This window comes from Lampetra fluviatilis, chromosome 33 (assembly GCF_964198595.1).
Source record: "Lampetra fluviatilis chromosome 33, kcLamFluv1.1, whole genome shotgun sequence".
NCBI classification, from domain to species: Eukaryota; Metazoa; Chordata; class Hyperoartia; order Petromyzontiformes; family Petromyzontidae; genus Lampetra; species Lampetra fluviatilis.
Window position 1 is genome coordinate 124,566 of NC_136307.1, and position 27,712 is coordinate 152,277.

General features: G+C 48.6%; 2 protein-coding genes across 2 annotated transcripts; one reads left to right on the forward strand and one right to left on the reverse strand.

The window, feature by feature from the left end:
* The first annotated feature begins 204 nt into the window (after nucleotides 1-204).
* VPS51 (VPS51 subunit of GARP complex) lies at nucleotides 205-15,255 on the forward strand. The gene is made up of 12 exons (XM_078871729.1): nucleotides 205-1,017; nucleotides 4,564-4,693; nucleotides 5,563-5,709; nucleotides 6,481-6,700; nucleotides 6,952-7,408; nucleotides 8,080-8,220; nucleotides 9,197-9,394; nucleotides 9,619-9,843; nucleotides 10,519-10,737; nucleotides 11,152-11,285; nucleotides 11,436-11,523; nucleotides 12,932-15,255. The coding sequence occupies exons 1-12, from the start codon at nucleotides 823-825 to the stop codon at nucleotides 13,190-13,192; spliced, it is 2,415 nt and encodes an 804-aa protein (XP_078727855.1). The 5' UTR covers nucleotides 205-822; the 3' UTR covers nucleotides 13,193-15,255.
* EPHX1 (epoxide hydrolase 1) lies at nucleotides 14,762-24,267 on the reverse strand. The gene is made up of 9 exons (XM_078871730.1): nucleotides 24,196-24,267; nucleotides 23,096-23,305; nucleotides 22,541-22,721; nucleotides 20,562-20,783; nucleotides 17,684-17,813; nucleotides 17,322-17,533; nucleotides 16,106-16,214; nucleotides 15,752-15,877; nucleotides 14,762-14,975 (listed from the first exon to the last, which is right to left on the reverse strand). Exons 2-9 carry the CDS (start codon nucleotides 23,294-23,296, stop codon nucleotides 14,762-14,764), a joined length of 1,395 nt encoding a protein of 464 aa, XP_078727856.1. The 5' UTR covers nucleotides 23,297-23,305; nucleotides 24,196-24,267.
* Nucleotides 24,268-27,712: the final 3,445 nt, after the last annotated feature.

Sequence of the window (27,712 nt, forward strand, 5' to 3'; positions counted from 1 at the left end):
CCTCCTCGTCTCCCTCCTCCTCCTCGTCTCCCTCCTCCTGGCCTCCTTCTGGACGCCTCGTCTCCGCTCCACGTGCGGCTCACAGCTCCAAGTCGCGACCCAATCCCGAGCCTCGCTACGCTCACGTGAACGAGGTCAACCAATCGGCGTAGGCGAATGGAAACGCGTTGACCAATCACGGGCGAGGATCTGACGTCACCTTGGGTCAGGGGTCGCGAGTCGGAGTCTCCGCGCTGATTGGTCCGCGCATTGGGCGTCTCGCTGCGTCCTCGCCACGGCTTCCGGGTGGGGCCCGAGCCGGGAAGACGTCGCCACCTCCACCACCTCTTCCACCTCTTCCACCTCCTCCACCACCACCTCCTCTATCACCTCCACCACCACCTCCTCCTCCACCACCACCTCTTCCACCTCCTCCATCACCTCCACAACCACCTTCACCACCACCACCACCTCTTCCACCTCTTCCATCACCTCCACCACCACCTTCACCACCACCACCACCTCTTCCACCTCCTCCATCACCTCCACCACCACCTCCTCCATCACCTCCACAACCACCTTCACCACCACCACCACCTCTTCCACCTCCTCCATCACCTCCACCACCTCCACCACCACCTCCTCTATCACCTCCACCACCACCTCCTCCTCCACCACCATCTCCTCCACCACCACCTCCACCACCACCTCTTCCACCTCCATCACTTCCACCACCTCCTCCTCCATCACCTCCACCACCTCCTCCACCACCACCTCCTCCACCACCTCCTCCTCCTCCACCACCACCACCTCCTCCTCCACCACCACCTCGTCTCTCTCCTCATGGCCGCGTCAACTGCCGACGCCGCGGGCGAGCAGGGCGCGGCGAGGCGGCGCGCCGCCCACGGGATGCTGCAGCGCTACTACGGCCTGGGCGGCCCAGAGGCCCCGGGCGTGGCGGGCACCCAAACCCCCGAGAGCCGCGGGCCCTGCGACATCGACGGCGCTGACTTCGACCCCGAGATCTATCTGGGGCAGGTGTGAGACACACGGGGATAGCTAGCCATGGGGGAGGTGTGAGACACACGGGGATAGCTAGCCATGGGGTAGGTGAGAGACACACGGGGATAGCTAGCCATGGGGCAGGTGAGAGACACACGGGGATAGCTAGCCATGGGGTAGGTGAGAGACACACGGGGATAGCTAGCCATGGGGCAGGTGAGAGACACACGGGGATAGCTAGCCATGGGGCAGGTGAGAGACACACGGGGATAGCTAGCCATGGGGTAGGTGAGAGACACACGGGGATAGCTAGCCATGGGGCAGGTGAGAGACACACGGGGATAGCTAGCCATGGGGCAGGTGAGAGACACACGGGGATAGCTAGCCATGGGGCAGGTGAGAGACACACGGGGATAGCTAGCCATGGGGTAGGTGAGAGACACACGGGGATAGCTAGCCATGGGGCAGGTGAGAGACACACGGGGATAGCTAGCCATGGGGCAGGTGAGAGACACACGGGGATAGCTAGCCATGGGGCAGGTGAGAGACACACGGGGATAGCTAGCCATGGGGTAGGTGAGAGACACACGGGGATAGCTAGCCATGGGGCAGGTGAGAGACACACGGGGATAGCTAGCCATGGGGCAGGTGAGAGACACACGGGGATAGCTAGCCATGGGGCAGGTGAGAGACACACGGGGATAGCTAGCCATGGGGTAGGTGAGAGACACACGGGGATAGCTAGCCATGGGGCAGGTGAGAGACACACGGGGATAGCTAGCCATGGGGCAGGTGAGAGACACACGGGGATAGCTAGCCATGGGGCAGGTGAGAGACACACGGGGATAGCTAGCCATGGGGGAGGTGAGAGACACACGGGGATAGCTAGCCATGGGGCAGGAGGGAGACACACGGGGATAGCTAGCCATGGGGCAGGTGAGAGACACACGGGGATAGCTAGCCATGGGGTAGGTGAGAGACACACGGGGATAGCTAGCCATGGGGTAGGAGGGAGACACACGGGGATAGCTAGCCATGGGGGAGGTGAGAGACACACGGGGATAGCTAGCCATGGGGCAGGAGGGAGACACACGGGGATAGCTAGCCATGGGGCAGGTGAGAGACACACGGGGATAGCTAGCCATGGGGTAGGTGAGAGACACACGGGGATAGCTAGCCATGGGGTAGGAGGGAGACACACGGGGATAGCTAGCCATGGGGTAGGTGAGAGACACACGGGGATAGCTAGCCATGGGGCAGGAGGGAGACACACGGGGATAGCTAGCCATGGGGCAGGTGAGAGACACACGGGGATAGCTAGCCATGGGGTAGGTGAGAGACACACGGGGATAGCTAGCCATGGGGGAGGTGAGAGACACACGGGGATAGCTAGCCATGGGGTAGGTGAGAGACACACGGGGATAGCTAGCCATGGGGTAGGTGAGAGACACACGGGGATAGCTAGCCATGGGGTAGGTGAGAGACACACGGGGATAGCTAGCCATGGGGGAGGTGAGAGACACACGGGGATAGCTAGCCATGGGGCAGGTGAGAGACACACGGGGATAGCTAGCCATGGGGCAGGTGTGAGACACACGGGGATAGCTAGCCATGGGGGAGGTGTGAGACACACGGGGATAGCTAGCCATGGGGTAGGTGAGAGACACACGGGGATAGCTAGCCATGGGGCAGGTGAGAGACACACGGGGATAGCTAGCCATGGGGTAGGTGAGAGACACACGGGGATAGCTAGCCATGGGGCAGGTGAGAGACACACGGGGATAGCTAGCCATGGGGCAGGTGAGAGACACACGGGGATAGCTAGCCATGGGGGAGGTGAGAGACACACGGGGATAGCTAGCCATGGGGCAGGAGGGAGACACACGGGGATAGCTAGCCATGGGGCAGGTGAGAGACACACGGGGATAGCTAGCCATGGGGTAGGTGAGAGACACACGGGGATAGCTAGCCATGGGGTAGGAGGGAGACACACGGGGATAGCTAGCCATGGGGTAGGTGAGAGACACACGGGGATAGCTAGCCATGGGGCAGGAGGGAGACACACGGGGATAGCTAGCCATGGGGGAGGTGAGAGACACACGGGGATAGCTAGCCATGGGGCAGGAGGGAGACACACGGGGATAGCTAGCCATGGGGCAGGTGAGAGACACACGGGGATAGCTAGCCATGGGGTAGGTGAGAGACACACGGGGATAGCTAGCCATGGGGTAGGAGGGAGACACACGGGGATAGCTAGCCATGGGGGAGGTGAGAGACACACGGGGATAGCTAGCCATGGGGCAGGAGGGAGACACACGGGGATAGCTAGCCATGGGGCAGGTGAGAGACACACGGGGATAGCTAGCCATGGGGTAGGTGAGAGACACACGGGGATAGCTAGCCATGGGGTAGGAGGGAGACACACGGGGATAGCTAGCCATGGGGTAGGTGAGAGACACACGGGGATAGCTAGCCATGGGGCAGGAGGGAGACACACGGGGATAGCTAGCCATGGGGCAGGTGAGAGACACACGGGGATAGCTAGCCATGGGGCAGGTGAGAGACACACGGGGATAGCTAGCCATGGGGCAGGTGAGAGACACACGGGGATAGCTAGCCATGGGGGAGGTGAGAGACACACGGGGATAGCTAGCCATGGGGTAGGTGAGAGACACACGGGGATAGCTAGCCATGGGGTAGGTGAGAGACACACGGGGATAGCTAGCCATGGGGGAGGTGAGAGACACACGGGGATAGCTAGCCATGGGGTAGGTGAGAGACACACGGGGATAGCTAGCCATGGGGGAGGTGAGAGACACACGGGGATAGCTAGCCATGGGGTAGGTGAGAGACACACGGGGATAGCTAGCCATGGGGGAGGTGAGAGACACACGGGGATAGCTAGCCATGGGGCAGGAGGGAGACACACGGGGATAGCTAGCCATGGGGCAGGTGAGAGACACACGGGGATAGCTAGCCATGGGGTAGGTGAGAGACACACGGGGATAGCTAGCCATGGGGGAGGTGAGAGACACACGGGGATAGCTAGCCATGGGGGAGGTGAGAGACACACGGGGATAGCTAGCCATGGGGTAGGTGAGAGACACACGGGGATAGCTAGCCATGGGGTAGACGGGAGACACACGGGGCAGATAAACGGGAGACGAGAACCGATGGGGGCAGTTGTCTTCGAGACCCCGGACTGGAACCCAGGGTCCTAGCGGTTACTGGGGTAGTGTCTCTTGACAACCATTAGAGACTCCCAGGGAGAGACCTACGGTTTCGCATTGACAGTCTTGAAGCTCTTTGTTGTGGAGGAACAAACAAACCTCGCATTCATCTTGAAAAGCAAAACATCGGCAACCTTTCAAGGCCAGAGGAGATACCCTGCTCGCCTCTGTTCAACATGGCCCGAAACGTCACATTATATACATTGTTTTAAGGCAGTCTTATTAACGAATGTTTCGTGATATGTTTTGTGCTTGTGCATCACTGCAAACGCGGCATCACCAGATATTGTATTGAATGTTGGTGTGGAGTCGGGATCTGCGTGCAGTCCTAATCACCAGGGCGTCTGTGCAGCTGCGGAAAGATTGCAGCCTCCCCGATCTGATGAGCCGGGAGGCCGACATGGTGCGGCAGATCCGAGCCCTGGACAGCGACATGCAGACGCTCGTCTACGAAAACTACAACAAGTTCATCTCTGCCACAGGTACGACGAACTCGGCCGGTTAGACGCGGGCAGAATTTACCAGGGCTCTTGCTATCACCCTGCAGTGTGCATTGACCTCAATCCATCAATTCCTGGAGCTCGTAACTCAAAACAATTTAAACACGGTGCTGCATGCACACGTATCACGGGGCGAGGAGTTGATTGTGAAGCTGCCTTGTAACGAGTTCACCACGAACCCACATCGTCTGCAGCACGGTGTGTGGAACAGAGCGCCCCCCTCGTGTACGTATCAAGGGTCACTTACATTTTTTTTAAAGCAGTTCTATGAACTCTCCTTCCACAGGCCGTTTACTAACATGGGATTTGGAATGAACACTTAATTATAAATTTTAGCAAAATTTATTTCACATGTAATAAATCGTATCTGTGGAAAGTAATTATCTCCGAGATTAACGAGTGCAAGCATGTGTAAGTAAACGTGCATATACAGTACAAGTGCTGTCAGGTATCACAACTCGGATGATTTGACGCTGTACATGTGGCTATCAGACGAAAAAAACCGTTACTCGGTTGTTTTTCATCGGCAGCCATGGGGTGAATCCACTCCTGGAGCAAGGTCTTCGTGTCGTTGCCGTCCGCCAGTCTTTGCGATTCCATATTGCTTATGTAAATTATCTAATCTCATCATCGCTTCATCTCCATGGTGGTTATATCAGGATTCCCTCCTATGGAATTTACTGACGCATGTTCCAGGTAAAAAAAAACAATCATTAAGCGCTATTATGGAAAATGTAAAACGAATGTCATTGAGAATGTGTGATTTGTGTCAAGGGAGTCTTGGAAAAGGCTCCCCCAGTAGTGATGAACTCCGCTTTCGAAAACAAGAATGTGCGCGCATCTCCTTGCAGACACAATTCGCAAAATGAAGAACGATTTTAAGAAGATGGAGGATGAGATGGAGTGCCTCACCTCCAACATGGCTGCCATCACGGAGTTCAGTGGTAAAATAAGCGGCACCCTGCAGGACCGTCGGCAGCACATCACCAAGCTGTCAGGTGCGGGCTCGCCCAACAAGCGCTTTCAGACAGTGCGTTGCGTGTATTCCGTCACCCCAAGTCTTCACACAGCCGCAGGATGCGACGTTCTCGCAAGTCCCAAATCGGGTGTAGGCTGCAGCCAGCTGGGCCTGGGTTTTGCTCCTCGCACGTGCCGTTAAATTGCTCAGCTCCAAGAGCTGCCCTGGAACCAACACTGTGTGGTAGCAACTGTGCGAGAGCTACGGGAGCTGTGTGGTCCAGCCAGGAAGATCGATGATAATTGCCGTGATTAAGAAGTGAACTTCGACCTCATTGCAGCAGCTTTACGTGCCTTCGCCTTCCTGTGTGCATGCTGGCGATGCGTTACATACAATGCATTTGGGTGAACGTGACGTTTATCATGCCACTGTGCCGGTGTCTAAACACGTGCCTCGTGTTGTTCTCTATTTGCGCTAGTCACCCGCAACTCTGATTAGCACAGTTGGCAATGTACGGTGCGAAAGAAGTTCAACATACATTTGTTAAATTTCAGCGTTTCTGTAGCTTAGTGTTGTAATTTGTGCTGTGTTAAATCTGCAGGTTATTTTTCAGAGCCGAATTGCACTGCAGGGAATTACTTTTCCAATAGTTTCAGTTCTTCATGTGATGCAGTTGTTTTTGGTTTTGTTATGATTATTTGCTTTGCTTTTGTCATATTGGTAACCCGGGTCACTCTTGCAAATAGACTGTCCTGGCCTCTGGAGTTCTCACATGGTTCATCAAAATAGACTTGCAACCTGCCCCCCGCAGGTGTGCATGTGCTGCTTCGCAAGCTGCAGTTCCTGTTTGAGCTTCCCGCACGCCTGCACAAGTGCATCGAGCTGGCGGCGTGGGGTCAGGCAGTACGCTACTACAGCAAAGCGCGGGCGGTGCTCCATCAGTACCAGCACATGCCTTCCTTTCGTGGCATCCAAGACGACTGCTCCAGCATCATGACCGCGCTCGCGCATACTCTGCATGAGCGTTTCCGGTGCGTGCAGCAGATATTGCACTGCCGCTCTACTAGCGATACAGACGATGCACGAAACTCACTCAAATTATTACTCAATTGGGATTGCCCATGCCAACTTTTAGAACACAGGTATCAAAAGGGCCATGGGCCTTTGGATCAAAATGTTGTGTGTGGAAAAGCCCCTTGCATGGTTATTACTGCGGTGATATTTGCTTTTAATGCGGCCGCCACGCAACCCGGTCTCTGTGGATACCTCACGTGGGTTGCAGGGACAGGGAGGCGAGCGCCAAGGAGCTGGCGGAGTGTGTGGACCTGCTGCTGCAGCTCGGGGAGCCGCCAGCGCACCTGTGGGATGAGTTCCTGTCCCATGCTCGTGCGCGGCTCTGCTGCGACCTGGAGACATTGCAGTCCGTGCCCGGAGACGCAGGGAGGATGCAGCTCGACGCGGGAAACTTTGGGGGCAGCCTTGAGGAAAGTGGCAATGTCCAATCTCCACCCACCGACATCCTGGAGTTTATTGACCGGGGCTGCAATGGCTTCATCAGCAACATGTGCCTGTCAATCGCCTCCTTCCAGCAACTGTTCATCAGCCAGTGTAGCGACGGGGACTCGGCACAAGCCCTTGAAAAGTTGCAAGCGTTTGTGAACGAGCTTATGGAGCGATACTTTGAGCTGGTGGAGGCACGCATCAAGGAGGAAAAGAGCCTGGGAGACAATTCACTGCTGGTGCGTACCGCTTTGAAATACGTAATCAACCGGGCTATGCGTTAATTGTGTGTTGACCGACTCTCTGTGTTGCATTACATTACATTTCGATATTTTACTAGGTTATTTAATTTTAGTGTGTCTTTCTCCTGATTTTCAAGCTTGCGTGCCGTGCCGCGTCGTCATCTTACTTGCAGCAGCATCACGTTGCCGTCCACTCATTGATATGCTAATTTTTTCTCTGCCCCCTCCCTCTCTCCGCCCCCGCCCCCCTCTCTATATTTAAGGCACCGTCACAGAAACGACCTCTCTTTGTGCCGATATGTGTCCTCTTTCTGTGTGTCCTTGTGATGTCTGTCTGCTTGTATGTCTGTCTATAGTTTTCTAGTTAGATTTTTGTTGCTATTTCTTTTATGCCTGATGATGATTGCTTGTGTTGCAATCGAAACGTCGTAATATGCTATTATTTAATTTATTATTTTATCTTTAGACGTGACTTAACCGAAAGAACCAAAGAATAATTCCTGCAGTCACGAAAGCTCCAAAATTAAAAGCGTACCGCTTCCTTGACTTGTGTTCCCCTGCATGTGTAAGGAGCACTGCGGTTCTCGGAGAGTGGTGGCCATGATGTCCGCACCATAGCCACCCCTGCCTGCCACGTAAAACTGCTGACCGTCGACGCCGTGTTGCAGGTGCGGGCGTTGGACCGATTCCATCGCCGCCTGCAGGCGCTGTCGCGGTTGCTCCCGGGGCTGGGCGTTGTGGCCGTGGGGATGGGCATCGTGGAGCGGTCTGCCCGCGCGCGCCTGCAGCAGTATGCCCGCGCTCTGGAGGTAGCGTGCGCCGGCCGCATCACGTTGCACGCGGCCGCTTGCACATAGATCGCATTTCACACGTACAACCGCAGGAACAGCGGGGTGCCCGCATCACCGTCTAACTCTCCCGTTAGAGCAATACTTGTCCTATTCATTGTAACACAATTTCTCTGCTTGGCACAACAGTCTCATCTGAGCTCTCATAGAAGAACTGTTACCATTCTGGCTAAGGAGGCATCGAAGAATCCTGATTTTATTCTCCGAGCCAAAGCCTCTAATTCTGAGCAATTATTGCTGCTGTTATACAAAGCACAACTTGACTCAAGTTGGAATCCTGCTGTCACATCTGGGTTGAGTACCCAGTTCCTACCTCACTTCATCTGATAGAAACAATGTAAAGCAGTCGGTGATTGACGATTCGGCGCTCACCAATTCACTCCAGTCACTCGTTCACCCATAGTCAGTTACCATCCTTACTCTTCCCACTCATTGATTCGTCCACCCATGTTGAGGATGCTCTACCTGACACCGTTTCATCTCATTACTGTTCAACCACAAGTCACACCACACTGCAAGTCACACTTCTCTTTCTGGTTTTTCTCCCAGGCTGCTTGACTGAAATTCCCCCTCATCTCTTTTCTCAAAGCTCTTAAAACTCAGCTCACTTCAAGAAAGTTTTGCATGTTTTTCGTCTATTACAACTGTAATAGTACGATGTGTTGCTGGCTGCTTGAAAATGTTGGCTATTGGCCTGGTGTTCAGCAACTGAGCTGAAAAAATGTAATGTGATGAAAGGAGATGTCAAGCCTTGTGCTATCCCATCAACTTGCAGTTGAGGTTAACATCTTCACGGTTTGTTAATATTTTGTGGCACATTCTAGTTTTAGGAGTTGTCGTCTCCCACAACACAACCGCACTGGGCACGCATTGCCAGAAGGGGAGCGGTGGGAGCGCTGCTGTGACACTGCTGTGACCCTGTGGCACCGACGAGCAGGAGTTCCTGGCGGACTGTTTGACGGATGCACGGCAGGCGCTGGCTGCCCCACGCCTCGTGGGAAAGGACAGCCCCAGCCTGCCCGAGCTGCTGGCCCAGCTCTCCTGTGCCACTCTCAACAAGATTAAGGCCGTGCTGGCTGAGGTGCAGCTGTTCTGTGCCAAGGACATCACGTTCTCGGTCAAACCGTACTTCAAGGTGAGCTCACGTGAACCGCGTTGCAGAGACGCTCTTTGTTCATCTCCTGAACCGAATGAGAATACCGCTCGCTCAGTCTTGATGTGATTTGAAGATTATTTGTTATATGTCGACATTGTGTAACGAGCACAAAAAGACCATCGTCAGGCAAAATTCGATTTTAGTTTTTTCCCTGTTATCCTGATTATTTGATCATCTGATGACTCCGCTGTGTGCTGTGCTAGGGCGAGTTCTGCAGCCAGGGAGTGCGGGAGGGGTTGGTCGTGGGCTTCATACAGCACGTCTGTGCCCTGGGGAAGCACTACAGCGAGGGGAGCCCTGGGGGCCCCGGGGAGCGTGGGGCCACCCCTCCAGCTCTCCTGTTGCTGCTGTCGCGCCTCTGCCTTGACTACGAGACGTCCACCATCAGTTACATCCTCACGCTGACGGACGAGCAGTTCCTCGTGCAGGTACCACCCGGGCTTCTCTCGCGTAGCCGAAGCGCCGACTCGCATGCTGTGCCCGACCTGCATCATTTGCTCGGTCCTTCGGTGTCGTTTGCCTGAAATCCGCGATGAGACGTCGGAGACCTTGCTGCCGTGTGATAAACAGGGACTTGCGTCGGGCTGTCCGTAGTGCGGCGCGGGAGTGGGGGCACTGCCCGCTCGACCCTCTGCAAGGGGAGGTGCGACGGAGTCAACACGCCATGGCTTCTTTAGTCACGGACGCAACTCGTTGCTGTAATCTGCTAATAGATGTAATTCAAATCTATAATTGACTAGAGAACCCATCACAACACAAAAGTTAATGGACAGAAACAAATAGATTAAACAGGGTTTGCAGCATGTATCAAAGCTTTCGCCCTTATCCCGATCACCAATGCAAAGAACGGAACGTGGCCAATTTATTTTGAGCTGGTGGTCTGGATAAGGCCAAGAGCTTTTGTATGCGCAATGCTGCACACCCTCTTGTGTTGTAACATGGAATAAGCGTAAAGAGGAAACGTCTCCACTGCTGCTAACAGCTGTGCCATAGCTGTTCCAGTCGGGGCGCCCAGGACCCCGGCAGCACTGTGTGCAGAGTGCCGCCAAGCTCAAGTGATTTTGAATGCGGCCGTCCACGGTGTTATGGTTGTGGTGGCGCAGGACGAGTCCCCGATGACGTCGGTGTCGGCGCTGTGCGTGCGGGCGCGCGAAGCGGCCACGCGGCTGCTCACGCACTACGTGCGCGTGCAAGGCCTCACGCTGTCCCAGATGCTGCGCAAGAGCGTGGAGACACGCGACTGGGTCCACTCCATCGAGCCGCGGAACGTGCGTGCCGTCATGAAGCGCGTGGTTGAGGACATCACGGCCATCGATGTGCAGGTCGGAGTCAGGATGATGGTGCAGTGGTGACATTTGTGCCTCGCAGAAAGGAGGCCTGGGTTCAATTCCTGACTCGGGTGCCTGTCTGTGAAGAGTTTATATGTTCTTCCCCTGTTCTGCATTGGTTTTCTCTGGGTTCTCAAAATTCTTCCCAAAGCTAAAATCATATTATGAAACTGGTGTTGGCCAAATATCCCACTGCTAACAAATTACCTGCAAATCACTCAATTGGGATTACGTCAGCAACCCCCTACTGCTAAAAATTTGGCAGGATCCTCCTAAAAAAGTGTTTTTGAGACTTTGCTGGGTAAACACGCTGAATAATAGAGAACTAACGTCAGAGGGTCCATTGAGAGACCCATAGGATTAATGTCATTAGCGTTGAAGTTGAAGGGAGCCGTGCCATGGGTCTAGGTCGGGTTGCTGTTTGAAGAGGGCGTGCGCAAGGCTCACAGCAGCGACTCCAGCAAGCGCGCATTCTCCGCTCACAGCAGCTCCCGGCAACTACAGCAACCACCCCCTCGCTACGCGCCCAGCTATACACCAAGGTATGCACACACACTCCCCGATACCCACACACTACGATCTCGGTTTGGATCTTTGCCTACTGTATTTTGATTACATGGAGAGATAAAGGTGTACCTGCTTGTCTCTCTGCCCTATCTGTCTCCCTGTCTGTGCCTCCCTGTCTGTCTCAGTGCACCCATGGACACAAGCCTCCTAAGCAACATTCAGAAGTTGTTTTCCGAACGTGTGGACATCTTCAGTCCCGTAGAGTTCTCAAAGGTGAGATTTGCAGCATTGTACTTATTTCTCTGAAATTTCTACGGCATGAGAGACACGTGTCCAAGCGAAATACAAGGGGGTTTAAAGAGGGTTTCCGTAGCCTGCAACATAAATGTGAGCATTAGCCTAGTTAATGGGGGCACGACCTAGGCACTCATGTGCAATCTTATTTTAAAGATTTTACTGCAAGATGGCAGATATTTCTCTGTAAATGGTGGCACCCGCACACATCTGTCCTGAGGGTGGAAAGATGATTGAGATGTATTGAACAAGGATCGGATATGGCAACAGCTCTGAACGACAGCAACAGCCGAGTGGTAGCACATTCGCCATTTGTTGCAAAGGGTCGCAGTTCATGTCCAGCGGCTGCGCTGGTTAATATTTATTGGTCATAACCAATTAATAATAATACATGCTGTCTGCGTCAGAGTGGACGTTAAAGATCCCTTGATATCTTTGAAACAGCCCAGTGTGTGCTGGCATCGGGGTCTAATTTGCCTTGATTACTCAAACGGCATTACACAGCAATCATTACTCCTAACGAGCAGACTAATGCACACTTGCAGGCCAGGTGCCTAGTCCCCTTTTAACCACAGGGGCAGCTGCCATTGGGGGTGCCTTAGAAACGTTTGTTAATCTCTGATCACATGTAAAGTCCTCTTGAGATGCCTCGGCATAAATTGCACTCTTATCAAATACACGTCATAATTTCCAAATTAGTGCACTCGCTACAATCGGGATATAAAACGTGTTTGTGATGAAGTGGCAGATCAGTTGATGGTTCAACTTCTGGCAATGTTGCTCCGAGGTAGATTTGTTTGAGTCTTAAAATTCGTGGGAAACTGTAAACTGTTGAGGGAGTGGTGCTGTCAGCCACACTCTGCACGTGCGACAATCGGATCGTTAGGAACGCTCAGAGGGCATCCACGGCTCCAGCTCCTCTCGGAAGGGGGTGGGTGGTGCAGTGGTGCTGTTGGGTGGTGGGCCACCATGACAGTGGAGCACCTCAAAGGAGTGACCTTGAATGGTCCCTAGCGCAGGCCCTACTGGATGGGAAGATCTGGCTTAGCCCAGACTCTGCTCTACAGGGAGGGTGGTTCGCCAGTTCCGAGGCTGTGATAGCCGTGAGGCAGCCACAGATTAAGGACCAACCAAGCCAAGTCCGTGCTGCTGCTATTTTGTGAAGCTCGCAGAGCAATGGGATGTGTTTTCATCGAGTGACTAAGTGGAGAGTCATCATGTTGATGCTCACGGGTGCCCTGTGAAAAATTACTTTTTTCAATAAGTGTAGAGACAAATCTCGTGTTGTAATTATATCGACAATCAGAATCGTATTCTGCAAACTGTATACGGACGCACGGTGTTTCAACAAAGCATGGTTTAACGGCACTTTGTCTGCTGTACCTAGGTTTCAGTGCTGACAGGCATCATCAAAATCAGCCTGAAGACCTTTCTGGAATGCGTGCGTCTGCGCACGTTTGGCCGGTTTGGGCTGCAGCAGATCCAGGTGGATTGCCACTACCTGCAGCTCTACTTGTGGCGCTTCGTGAGCGAGGAGGCACTGGTTCATGCCCTTCTCGACGAGGTGCTGGCCAGCACTCTGCAGCGCTGCATCCAGCCCATCCCCATGGAGACCAGCGTCATCGAAGTCATCTGTGAAAGGGGCTGAGGCATGGCCAAAACTATTAAGCTCCTTTATCCAGGAAAGTCTCCAACTCTATTCAGGAGGGTCCAGTCAAGTTTTTGCAGCAGGGAGCAACATTGCTCTGTCACCAAATTCCAGTGACAGTGTGCTTTTTAGATATTTGGGAGAAAACCCATGCAGACCAAAGGGAGAACATACAAACTCTACACAGAAGGGTGCCTGAGTCGGGAATTGAACCCAGGCCCTTTTTGCTGTGAGGTGTGAGTGTTACCACTGCGCCACAACCCTGTTGCTCTATTGACTGTTGAACTTCTTTCGCACCGTACATAGCTAACCGTGCTAATCGGAGGTGTGATTGGCACGTTTGGTTATGAACCGCATCACTGAGGTTTGCTTGCAGTCTTCTGCAAATGACGTTAATATTTCTAGAGAATCAAAGTTTGGCTGGACAATGCAGAGTGTCCCCAAGAAGCCAACTGTAAATGTACAAAATCATTGGTGGTTTGAGCTTCGGTGGGTTCACAAGAGGCTGCTCAGTCTACTGTAAGAGCCACTTTACACAAGTGCCCCCATCTGCATCTTTGTAGTTACATCTCTTTGTAGGACTGCCACATGGATTACCAGTTACTAATCTGTCACCTGAAAAATATAAATGCTTTGGAATTAAAATGACTTCCACAATGTAACTTTTTCCATTTTATTCAATTAAGCTTCATGGCTAAATAACCAAAAGTCCAGAGCAGTCTGGGATGCACAACACCAAAAAATAATGTTACATTAGACCACATGTAAGTCCTGCATGTTAGTGTGGTTTCAACAATTAACGAGCAAAATTCTGCTGTCAAATCGTGCAAGCAATATGTATCAGTGGTAACCAGTGCAGCGTGCGAGGGATAGTTGGAGACACGGATGATGAGAACCGCATCATTACCTTCCAGTGGTGATATTCCATGGAGAGGAACGATTCTGACCAAGGCACACATTTGCCTGCTACTGATCATCTCACCAAAACAGCACAGATAAAAGGGAAGAAACTGCCGATTGAGCCCTCCTGTAATCCACGTTTATCAGTGGGTGTCCTTGCGCACGAGTTACTTTCACGAATTGAATCGAGTTACACTGTATCCCCATTGATAAGTTTCACTAATATATAGATGTTATAGAAATAACGTGTAGAGTATGCAGGATAGGTTAATACGATTCTTAATATAGGTTATGTATAATTAAAGGATGGATTGTAATATTTCTGGCCTGTGGCTCTCATGCGAGGCAATGGTGACCTTCAATACAGACATGCTTTCTCAAAATTCAATATTTGCTGCCGCAGAGTATCATTTAACAGGTGTGCTCTGATATAATATTCTCATTTTCCGTTTGTATTTTAAAGCGCACTCACAAAGATGTTAAACATTGATACTAAACAAAATACATTATTTTGATTGGCAGCCTTAACTCTTACTCCGCGTTCATAAGTAATTAGTGTGTGCAGACGAAAGCCAATTTAATTATACCATTTCCACCAAGGCACTATGTGGGTCTCGTGGCACTGCCAGAGGGTGGGGGCCATCGTGCGGCTCTGCCTTCCCATGCCACTCATAGCGGCACGGCAAGCTCCTCCACCTTCTTGACAAAGCTCCGCACGTCCTCCGCCAGCAGCAGCGGCTGCTCGAAGGCGGCAAAGTGGCCGCCGCGCGGCATGTACTCGTAGGATACAATGCTGCGGTACTTGGAGGCCAGCCATGCGCGCGGGGCATGCAAGAGCTCGTTGGGGAAGGCGGCCACCCCCGTGGGAACCCACACGGGCATCCTGTCGGGCACAACAACCACGTCATCACCGCAAAGCGCTTCCCCGAAACTCGAATTCTACGAGCCATTGATATGGACCGTAGTGACTCCTGCAATTGTCAATGCAATCAACATTGGAGTTATCCAATGTGATCAAATATCATGGTATTTATACCAAAACCATAGCATCTAATATGCAGTTAACACCATAGCAATATTTATTAATTAGCACGGATGGCTACGTATATTGCGAAAGAACATAGCTCTGTATAATAAAGCACGTATGCAATTGAGAAACGTTATTAAGCATTAAATGTGTCCAAAACCATTTATTTCTACAGGAAAACCTCAATGAGTCAACTCTTTTCAGGAGGGTCCTGCAAAAAAATGTCTGCAGTAGATGGTGATGCTGCTATGTGTAATCCCAAGTGAGTATAATTTGCAGGTAATTTTCCCGCTTTATGATGTTTGGTCAATCCCAGCTAGATTGTGTGTTTTTTTTAGTAAAGACAGAAACCCGAAGAACCAAGAGGAAGCCCATGTGGAGTAAGAGAAAAAACTTCACACTTGAACACCACAAAAACCTGTGCCATTAGGAACCCTTCACCTGACAGCTGACCAAATTGTGTACCAGCGTTATGCCAATTACACTCACCAGTAAGCTTAAGAAGAACCCTTACCACCAAATGTAATTAGACGAGAATTGTTATGGCACACATTTGATTAGATCATTTAGTGGCCTAATACAAAAGCAATTGTGAATCAATACTAGTTGCGAAAACCTACGCGTTGACTTACTGTGTGCCTTTACTTTTGAACATGTTGCGGCTAAAGTTCTCCTTGTAGAAGCGCATGGACGATGTGATGCAGCCACTCGCCCAGTAGATCATCACCATGCACAGGAGCTCATCCAGCTCAAACAAACTGTGCCACAACAGACGTACCCCATCAACGCCCACACCCCATCAACGCCCACATGGACAGTGGCTTCTGAATTTCAATCCATATGAAGCATAAATGTTAAATAATTTAATTCGATCCATAGCAGCTGTTCGGGATTTGATTCTGCCCTCAAATGATAACATCTGTAGTCAGATTCCAAGAACAATGCCGAACATGGTGAATGGTCTCGCATCCTGTGTCTGCACGTACGTTTCAAGGCCCCCGTCCTCCTGATCCATGTTTTCTCTTTTGGTCCAGGTGCTGAACTTCTCCAGCATATAAGCAGCCAGACCAGCAGGGGAATCGCTGAGCGCAACCCCTCAAATCAAACACCGAGACGATAAATAGAAATGGCACAGAAAACGAATGACAATTATATGGTAACAATACCCATGACATTTGGTTAGACACTTGGACATGAAAATTCACGACAGCACAACCATGTTAGTTTACATCAAACTGCCAAGCATTGCTTATAGCACACATTTCAAGTCTTAAGGATAACCTTGATACAGTTTTTCACAATGTTGAGTGTCTCATGGTCCTGCAATGCATTCTCAAGTTATTGTTTACCTGAAAAAAATACACTCGGCACTCTTTACTGCAGTCTCACCAGCAGCTTCTACACCTGGTTCAGGTCTCATGTAAGCATCAGCTCCAAAGGTTACGTACTTTAAATCCTATGCGAAACAAGTAGAAAACTCAACTATCCACAGTTATTCTTTTATTTACTATGGGGGTGTTTATTAAGTTGCGACATTGTGGTGACAACTATTGCTGATGCACAATATTACGTTTCTTGATTTTCTTGGGTTTTTTCCCAAGCCTTCCATTATGAATCTCACCGATTTGAATCCTTTGGGTTTGACATGTTATAGTGATTAGCCATCCTGTATCTCCATGCCATACAGCCTAAGGCATGTTGCACTATTGTATTCAGGGCTTGATAAGGCCTCCCTCTAACAACCAAATATTGATCGCAAACCTCTTCCAAAACCATTCAACACGACTGCCAAAGTGGTAGTTGATTCATATTCTTTGTTTTTTTCGGTAAAGTCACGTAGTTAAAAAAATAAATGAAAACTAAACTAAATCACGACGTTTCGGGCGCAACACAAGAGTTCTTGCGCCCGAAACGTGATTTAATTTAGTTTTCATTTATTTTAATTTTTCTACCTACGTGACTTTACCGAAAAAAACTGAGTGAATCCTTGCAGTCACGAAAACTTCAAATCTGGTAGTTGGATGTTTAATTAATCAACAAGTGCATGGCTAATGGTGTTTGTCTTGCAATCACCGATTAAGCAACATAAGAATTGGACTCTGCAAAGTAATACAAATGTTTTAATAGAAACTGGGATGCCATTCAACAAATTAACGTGCACAATTACAGAAACTATGAAAGTAAAAACAAGGGGCAACCCACCAACAGTGTCCGGTTTAGTGCCCTGGATGTGCATGTATCCGCTTTCAAGGAGGACGTTTTTCAACAACTGCGTGCAAGGAAACACTCTCTTGATGTCAGTAGGGGTGAGGCCAAAAAGCCCAGGCATCCAAGGCCCCAGCACAGCAGATGGCAGCAAACGTCCCAAGCCTCCTGTGACTGTCACGAAGTTCAGGTGGAGACCTTTCACGCACCTGTATCCGTACACCCCACAAGAATGAAGGAACGGCACTAATACATGCCACAAGCACGCTCGCTCATTCCACGATTTAAGACCAGGTAAAATCTTATTGAGACGAGGGGGCCCGAGTACACAAAATGATCATAAAATGTTGGATGCTCACCAAGGTCGCATGATTGCCATGTTGGTGCCAATTAAGGAGCCCCAATCTCCACCCTGCACATAGTACTTGTCATGTCCCAATCTCTCCATCAGCTTACAGAACAACCGTGCTGCACACAACGCGTTAAACCCTGCACATCCACACCAAACGACACAAATAGTTCACAATCACAAGATACAGCGACAGTTTCCATCCTGGCAATATGGGATAGCATTGCACATCACCACCACCACCACATTAATATCCAAAGCAGGCTCGTACATCCCCCCCCCCCCCCTTTACTTTCAAAAGCAGTCCAATATGCTCTTGTCCACCTCTATCCATTTGATGCCCAGCTGCCTTCAGTAGCGGTCTCAGATACATTTGTAGTGTGATAGCACTGTCTGTTCTCCAGCAACGACAACTGCGGTGGACATATACGCGGGTGTGGCGGCAGGGCGAAGGAACTGGGGCAAGGGTCATGGGAGACCATCTGGAAGCCCCTGGAACCTGCGAGTGGGTTCGACAAGGGAGGCACGGCCAGGGCGGAGCCAGGCCGCGCCGGGTAGCTGAGCGGGAGCTCGTGGCTGCCGTCTTCGCTAAATAGTTGTTGGCTGTCTCGGTCGGCGCCGTCGGTGTTACACGGTCAGGGTTATGTTAAGGCTAGGCTAGAGGACTAAGGAGAGCGCGAGGGTGGACCTGTGAATCTGAAGGTGTTGATAAATAAGGTGCTCCTGAAAAATCTCGTCTCCCGCTCCGCTGACACTACACATGCACTGCAGTATTTTGCAGTTGCATCCCTCTGAAATATCTCCAATTGTTTTAACGAACCCGTTGTGTTTTGCTAATTTATTTTACAATCTACCAGTTGTAAATTGTTCATACATGGAATGGGTTGGCCAAGCAAACGGCATAATGGGACACGAGAGAATTGTAAAAATGCAGGATGAAAGGTGGGAACGGCCCCACGAGTGACACTGACACCAACAGAGTGAATGACGGTGAAATAAACAACAGAATCAAGTGTCACATGCAGCACTGATGTAAGTACGTTTATAAAAACACAACTCTTATAACCTAGGTTATCACAAGTAAGCATTATTCATGCATTGTAAGCTCTATTAAACAATTTTGATGTAGAACAGAACCAGGAGCAACAAAGTTCCATGCACACAGGGGAGAGTGTTTACAATGCAAAGTTCAATGCAGATAGCTGAAACAGAAAAACACTCAAGTGCCTTATAACATTTAACACAGATAATGTAACAATGGTCAGTGAGATTTTTATTTAAAGCTTTCGTGACTGCAGGGATTCATCTTCTTGGTTCTTTCGGTAAAGTCACGTAGAAGGGAAGTAATAAAATAATAAAAATAAAACATAATAAAATAAAATAATTCTCACGACGTTTCGGCTACAACGCAAGCAGCCGTCTTCAGGTGAAGAATGAGACACTACCAAGCTAGGAGCTTATATATAAGCTGGGTTGGAGGTGGAAGAGCGCCTTAACAAAAAGAATGTGCATATGAAGAGGAATTTAGCATATTCATGGCAAATGCGTAGGAGGTGGGTGGGGGGGTTTCATAGTCATTATGCCCATGCATTATGCAGGATCAACAGCACCAAGGGGGGTGCAGGGAGTAGCATTAACAAAGGAAAGGAATGTTAATAGTATGTAGCTGCAGTTACTAAACAACCACGTAGAAAACTAAAGTATAAACTACATAAAAAACTAAAGTATAAACTGCATAGCACCATCAGTATACTTACTATACTCTACAATAAGCTGAGTTACTAACAGCAAGTAATACATTACAATTCTACGTCGTAAAAATTATATAATATGCTTCCATCTAAACTTTATTCTCTTACATCACACGAGCATACACCGTACTATATACTGCCATAGATAAACCCAACATTAAATTATATACTGTATTGCTATAAACCACCACGACTCACCCATTGACACGACGGTCAATGGTAGAACGTATAATAACAAATAGTATAACATTTATATGCTTAATACAATGTACAAAGTAATATATAGTATCGTAATTGTATAGTAAACATATAGCAGTGTGATACACATTAGGGTGAGTAGAATAATATATAGTGTTATATTAAAATGTATAAGGTATAGGGTGGTTTATAGCAATACAGTATATAATTTAATGTTGGGTTTATCTATGGCAGTATATAGTACGGTATATGCTCGTGTGATGTAAGAGAATAAAGTTTAGATGGAAGCATATTATATAATTTTTACGACGTAGAATTGTAATGTATTACTTGCTGTTAGTAACTCAGCTTATTGTAGAGTATAGTAAGTATACTGATAGTGCTATGCAGTTTATACTTTAGTTTTTTATGTAGTTTATACTTTAGTTTTCTACGTGGTTGTTTAGTAACTGCAGCTACATATCATTAACATTCCTTTCCTTTGTTAATGCTACTCCCTGCACCCCCCCTTGGTGCTGTTGATCCTGCATAATGCATGGGCATAATGACTTTTAAACCCCCCCGCCCACCTCCTACGCATTTCCCATGAATATGCTAAATTCCTCTTCATATGCACATTCTTTTTGTTAAGGCGCTCTTCCACCTCCAACCCAGCTTATATATAAGCTCCTAGCTTGGTAGTGTCTCATTCTTCACCTGAAGACGGCTGCTTGCGTTGTAGCCGAAACGTCGTGAGAATTATTTTATTTTATTATGTTTTATTTTTATTATTTTATTACTTCCCTTCTACGTGACTTTACCGAAAGAACCAAGAAGATGGTCAGGGAGAGTTGAGTTATAGGAGTTTTAAACATAACTTAAAAGCAACTGGTAGTGTTAACAGCCGAGGAATACTATTACATATTTAATTTGAACAGCAATATAAAAAACACAAGTTACCTTGTTTATGAGGGGCCTCTGAGAAGCTGTAGCCAGGGATGGAAGGGCAGATGACCTCAAATGCCTCGGTGGCACCGGGGCCCTGCGGCTCAACCAGCAGTGGCATGATCTTGTAGAATTCATAGAAGGAGCCGGGCCAGCCATGTGCCATGAGGAGCACTTTGGGTTTTGTACTTTCAGGGACTCCCAAAGGACGTATGTGTACAAAATGCACGTCAATCCCTGGGTATGCATGCAAAAAAACCACATCTCTTGTTAAGACATTCTGCCATGGAGAATAGTGTTTCATGCAAGCAATCATTATCTTAACAAGATAAAACGGTGGCTGAGTTAACCTTGACGACTATAGATCCCCTCTAAACCCATCTGCTGCATCTGAGCCACTCGTTATGCATTAAATAATGCAAGGCACCTTGGCCTCTCAGAATTTGTCAAGCAGCCTCTTCCTCAGAAGCCAAGTCCTGACACTGCCAGCAATGCTTGTTTTTTGTGCAATCAATACCTATTTGTGAGGCTCCTTTCAAATAAAATGCTCAGTTAAACAAAAAAATGATAAATTCTTCAACCTAACATTCGCATGAAACACTGTCACAATGAAGCATTCATACAAATGAAATGAAGCATCATAATGAAGGCCAACAATGTCTTCTTGTATGCTGTATATGATTGTATTAAGAGCCAAGCCAGAAGAATGTCACTCTTATTTTAAGAGCACTGGCAATTCTACAGACGGTTGGAAATGCCAAACCTAATTACAACCATGATAACACATCTGATATGTCTCGAAGCTCCGTGCATTTGACCATGTGCACCACACAGACGAGTCATGGGTCATCACAGTTAAACGTTGAAATAGGCAGAATTGACTACATGGGCTTGGGTGATCCCAGTCAAGTAGAGGGTGCTAATTAAATGTATCACTAAAATATAGCACTGAGCGCTGAATTATCCACATCTCTTCGCAATTGTAATTATGCTGTATTTGCATTTACCAATGTGACTCATGTTGCAAACCTGTAGCACGGACAATACAACTACTGGAGACTGCATAGGGGCTTGGGAGATTGTGGGGCATGTCTCTGTTATTTCAGGGCCACCCAAGGATAAGTTGATTCATACTGTGGAGGCTTTCCTGGCCACAAAACCTGAAAGCAACTTCATTCTCAATAAAAATTTGCATCGACAAGGCATGCTCCTGTGAACCAAAAAATATTCCTTTTGGTAATAACCAAACCGACCCTCTACCAATAGCGAGTGGTCCTTTGGAAACACTGGCCTCCACTAAAAGAATGTACGATTTTCACAATTAGATGTCACCAGAGGAGATGACCAATGTCCAACAACCATTAAAGCATGGAGGCACTTTTACTTTTGATTGTAAACATATACAAGTGCTTGAAAGCTTTAATAACATACATCTACTTTTTCTTTCGTGCAGCTGATGTAAGTGCATAGCAACAACTACAATTTCACATTCGGGTGGTCAAGCCAGATAACCGTGGCAGGAGCAGTGGAGTGTATCGCTGTGATGTCTCCTACGTATTTGTGGATCGGGCATTGCGTCGTTTTTTTGTATGGTCTGTTCTGGGTGACCACAGTTGCATGTTAGAGTTTTTAATTTTCCATTTGTGCATCAGGTATCTGCCATAGTTTGTGCAAATGCGGTTTAGAGTGAACCATATTTGTGGAAGATCAAAACCGGAGATCTTGCACAATAAGGTGTTTGTCCACGAGTTATTTTTAACTCCAATCAGCTCTCCAAGCTTCATCGGGGTTGAACTCTCATTGTTTAAGCACACGGGTGCAAATGTGCTTGCGTGACTTCAAGTGATGGCGAGGGACACCATTGAGGTCCTGATGAATAGGAAGGCGACGGTTTTCCTCGATTCGCAAGACTAAAATAAATGGCAAGCACTCACAATAATCACCCCTCACAATTCAGTGCCTCCAAGGCCAGTATTACCACAATCACACTGTACCTTCAATATTGGTGATATACTGGGGGTACTTGTTCAGCACTGCTACCGTGCGCTCCCAGTCAAACTCTTCAGCCCAGTACTTAAGCACTCGCTGCAGGTACGTGGAGTTAAAGCCATAGTGGAAGCGACTCCCCTCCAGAGGCTCAGCCAGACGGACCGATGCCAGGCGACGACGAACATCCTGCAGGTTACTCAGAGCTCACACATTCACCTAAACACAAGCTGTTGGGCAAACTAGCATAACCGATAATCACTGAATACCTGTCATTCAAGTGTTCACATTTACATTCCCCACTGCCATGGTGTTGGCAAGGGCAGTGTATACTCCCTTTGCAAATTGTTGATTTTGCATTATTTAGAAAATTCCTGATTTTAAACAATCTCACCATCACATTATGATTCACCAACACCTCTGCGGATAACTTATTTTGTAATAAAAAAACATTTAAAATCATAACTGCTAAATCCAGTTTAATAAAGTATTGTACAAAGTGTCTTACCAAACCAGAACTAATCAACAACCCGAATCAGCAAAATATACCACGAATGCATTACCTGCATGGTCTCAGGTGAGTATGGGACCTTGAAGGGCCTGATTGTCTCGTCAGCAGGAGTCTGAGATGGCTCGCCTTTACCCCACCATCCATCTCCCTCTGGGAGGAAGTCTTTGTCTCCCTTAGCATCTCCCAGCAACTTCCACAACCCAATGAACACCAGTGCAACCAGCACGACCGCCACCACAACGCCAGCCGCCATGTCTTTCACCTGCACACCGCAATGTGCAATGCAGCTGCTCAATACATCGTGGGTGGAACCCAGAGCCGGTTCAGGAAATTAACTTGCCACTTATCTTAGCCGTGGCCAGGGATAGAACTTAGATCGCCGCGTCTATGGTACAGTGCTGATTAAATATATATATACTGCCAGCGACCCTGTTGTAATTACATTTCGCAAGTTAAACTTTCCCTTGAACTTTGCCTCAGAACAGTGCGATAAGTGGGGGTCATAGTTCAACTCCCGTCAATGCACGGATTGTGGTGCTCCGTGAGCTCATCTCCGGGTACCCGTACCACTGCGCCCGGATACCTACAGGTCACAAAAGTAACGTTAATAATCCACTCCATTAATTACACTGCGTAACAAATGTGTTATTTTTTTGTTCCTGGGTAGTGTTATTTCCTAATTGCTTTTGCCTCAAAAGTACAGAAAATTTATATTATTCCCCACAAACTTTGCTTTGTGACCAGGACAGTGATATTTTGAAATTGACCTATTTTCAATGAGAATACGCGGTGTGCATTTGTGTCATTCCTTCACATGTCCTAGTAGTTGGTGTGTAATGTGAAGTTGTTGTTGTGTAGTTGTTGTTTTATGGTTCATCTTCTTGGTTATTTCGGTAAAGTCACGTAGAAGGGAAGTAATAAAATAATAAAAATAAAACATAATAAAACAATTCTACGTGACTTTACCGAAAGAACCAAGAAGATGAATCCCTGCAGTCACGAAAGCTTTAAATCGAAATGTTTTATGGTTGTTGTTGTGTAGTTGTTGTTTCATGCTTGTTGTTGTGTAGTTCTAGTTGTTGGTGTGTAATGTGTAGTTGTTGTTTAATGGTTGTTGTTGTTGTTGTTGGTGGTGGTGCGCGCCATGATTACCTTGCAGCGCGAGTCGAGCGCCGTCTGCAGCTCTCAGCCCCACGTGACCAACCGATCCGCGCCCACGTGATGAGCAGCAGTCAGCCCACGTGACGAGCAGCCAGCCCACGTGACGAGCAGGCAGCCCACGTGACGAGAAGCCGGCCCACGTGATAGGCGTGTGCCGAGTGACGCCATCTTAGGTGGGGAGAGCGCCCACGCGGATCTTCCTCGCACCAAGAACCCTCCCTGCCTCTTTCTAGATTTGAAGTTTTCGTGCCTCTATCCGCCCAGCACTGTCAATGGGCGCACCGGGAGGGGTAAAGTGTGGCCGGGCCCGCTTCCAAGACGTCTGTTCAGTGTGCAAGTCGACCAAATATCCCCAGAGCGCTCTCTCGTGGAGGCTGTGGCAGAGGCGTGAGCGAGCGACTGGAGGAGGAATTCCACCTTTCCCTTTTAACATAAATATATAATATACTGGTAGGAACCTCCTGGTTACACCAGCCCACAGGGGATTATTGTGTCCGTCCGTCGTGAATCCAAAAAAGGGAGGGGTGGGCTGGGTGAAGAGGGGAGGGTGGGAGGGGTGGGGAGGGGCTGGTCACCCTGTGGTGCCCTTATAAAACTCAACGTTTAACCTACTCACGCCGGCTTGTGCCCGCCCTTACAGTCGGGCATATTTGCGGAATACACCACGCCGCCGTTGACCCTTGCCATTGACCGAGCAACCCAACGTTCCTACCAGCTCCCTCCACAAGAATGTGTTTAAGGCAAACGCACTTGAATTGAGGCAAATGAGCCAATAGGTGAGCGCCCCAAGCGACAGCTCAATGGTCAGCGAGGACCTTTATTTAACCCGCAAGGTGTTGCTCGCTAGGTGACATGTTTATCATTTATTTAGTCGGGTTCGCCTCCCGGCGTCACTGACTGTGACTCTGATGTGAGCCCCAGGGGTCGGCAACCACTCTTGATGTCAGTAGGGGTGAGGCCAAAAAGCCCAGGCATCCAAGGCCCCGGCACGATCGATGGCACCAAGCGTACCAAGCTTCCTGTGACTCTTGATTTGAAGCTTTCGTGACTGCAAGGATTCATATTCTTAGGTTTTTTCGGTAAAGTCACGTAGGTAACAAATTAAAATTAATAAAAAATAAAATAAAAATCACGACGTTTCGGAGGCAACACAAGCTTCCGTCATCAGGTGGAACCGTCACAGCACGACAGCTGTATCAAGTGACTTCCTGTGACTGCCAAGAAGTTTAGGTGGAGACCTTTCACGCACCTCTACCCGTACACACCGCAAAAACACGCCGGCAGCACACTCGCTCATTCTTTCCTTTATTTAAGACTGGGTAAGGGCTCATTGAGACCAGGGGACCGAGTACCCAAAATGTTTGTGAAGATACAATTCATGAAATCAGTAATTCTCAGATTGACCCAGCTCTCAGATGAGTTTATGTGAAAGGAGTGATATGGAACCGTAATGTACAAAAAGTGAATGCTGACCGAGGTCGCAAGATTTCCATGTTGGTGCCTATGCGAGAACCACAGTCTCCACCCTGTGTCCCAATCTCTCCATCAGCTTGCAGAACAACAGTGCTGCACGCAGCGAGTCAAAGCCTGCACATCCAGGCCACACAAAAACACAAATACTTCACACAATCAAAAGATGCAGCAACAGTCTCAATCCTAGAAATTACAGGATAGCAGAGTGCAGCATAATCACCTCATATTCATTACCAAAGCACTCTCGATGCATCTCCTTTGCTATAAACATTATTTTATAATCATAATAGCATTTTCAATACAAATGTAAAACATTTATTAACATATTAATTGTGTACCCTTTTAAAGTGTACATTTTAACTTGCTGCACAAAGATTTTTACTGAACTTTAAATTTAGTTTCTTTGCACTTAACTAAGTTTGAATGCAGTGGTTGTGCCGAGCCAGGCAACATCGTCTCCATTTGCAGACGGCAGCAGAGCCCCGAGACTGCCGCTCGTGTTGGATAGCGGGCACGCTGTATTCTTCACCTTGACGCCCGTCTTAGTAATAGTTCTACCCAAGCCCACTTATGTTTTTAAGAGTTTGAATGTCATTATCCTCTGTGTTCTCTAGTCTACATGTCCCTCTTCCTTTCTTTTAATGCAATTCCATGTTTCTTTGCGTACTTTTTCGTTTTTGTCAATATTTTTCTTAAATGATGGTGTTTCTGAACCATGTCATAGCAAGCAGTACGCATTGATAAAAAAAAACCTGTGTTCTTCAAACACATTGCTATGTGACGTTTCACGTCCAAGTTCAGCTTTCAAAAGCAGTCCAATCTGCTCGCGTCCACATCTCTTTGAGTCCCGGCAAACATCTCCAATTGTTTAACGAACCTGTTGTGTTTTGCTCATATTTATTTTTTACATTCTAACAGTTGTGAATTGTTCATGAAGGGAATGGGTTGGCCAAGCACACGGCATAGTGGGACACGAGAGTATTATACAAATACAGAATGAAAGGTGGGAACGGCCGCACGGGCGACGTGGACACCAACAGAGCGAATGACGGTGAAATCAACAACAGAATCAAGTGTCACAGGCAGCACTGATGTAAGTACATTTATAAACACACAACTCTTATAACCTAGGTTATCACAAGTAATCATTATTCATGCATTGTAAGCTCTATTAAACAATTTTGATGTAGAACAGAACCAGGAGCAACAAAGTACCATTAACACGGGGGAGAGTGTTTACAATGCAAAGTTCAATGCAGATAGCTGAAACAGAAAAACACACTCAAGTGCCTTGGGACATTTAAGACAGATAATGTAATAATGGTCAGTTAGAGTTGAGGTATGGGTTCTAAACATACATTAAAAGCAACAGGTAGTGTTAGCAGCCGGGGAATACTATTACACATTTAATTTGAACAGCAATATAAAACACAAGTTACCTTGTTTATGAGGGGCCTCTGAGAAGCTGTAGCCAGGGATGGAAGGGCAGATGACCTCAAATGCCTCGGTGGCACTGGGCCCTGCGGTTCCACCAGCAGTGGCAGGACCTTGTAGGATTCATAGAAGGAGCCGGGCCAGCCATGTGCCATGAGGAGCACTTTGGGTTTTGTACTCTCAGGGACTCCCTGGGTATGCATGCAAAAAAAATAATCTTCTCTTGTAAGACATTCTGCCGTGGAGAATGGTGTTTCTTGCAAGCACCTATCATGCTCTTGAAAGGATAAAACGGTGGCCGAGATAACCTTGATGACTATAGATCCCCTCTAAACCCGTATGCTGCATCCGAGCCACTCGTTTTGCACTTATTAATGCAAGGCACCTTGGCCTCTTGGAATTTCTGGCCAGCAGCTTCTTCCTCAGAAGCCGGTCCTGACAATGTGAGTGGAAATGCAAAACGATTGGAAATGCAAAATCTATTTCAAATCACGATGTATGCCATGTAGATAAGGCGTGGGTCAACTGAGTAATCCATGGAAACAGGTAGGGGTGATGACATGGCTCTCGGTCACGTCAGTCAAGTACAGGGGCGCTATTT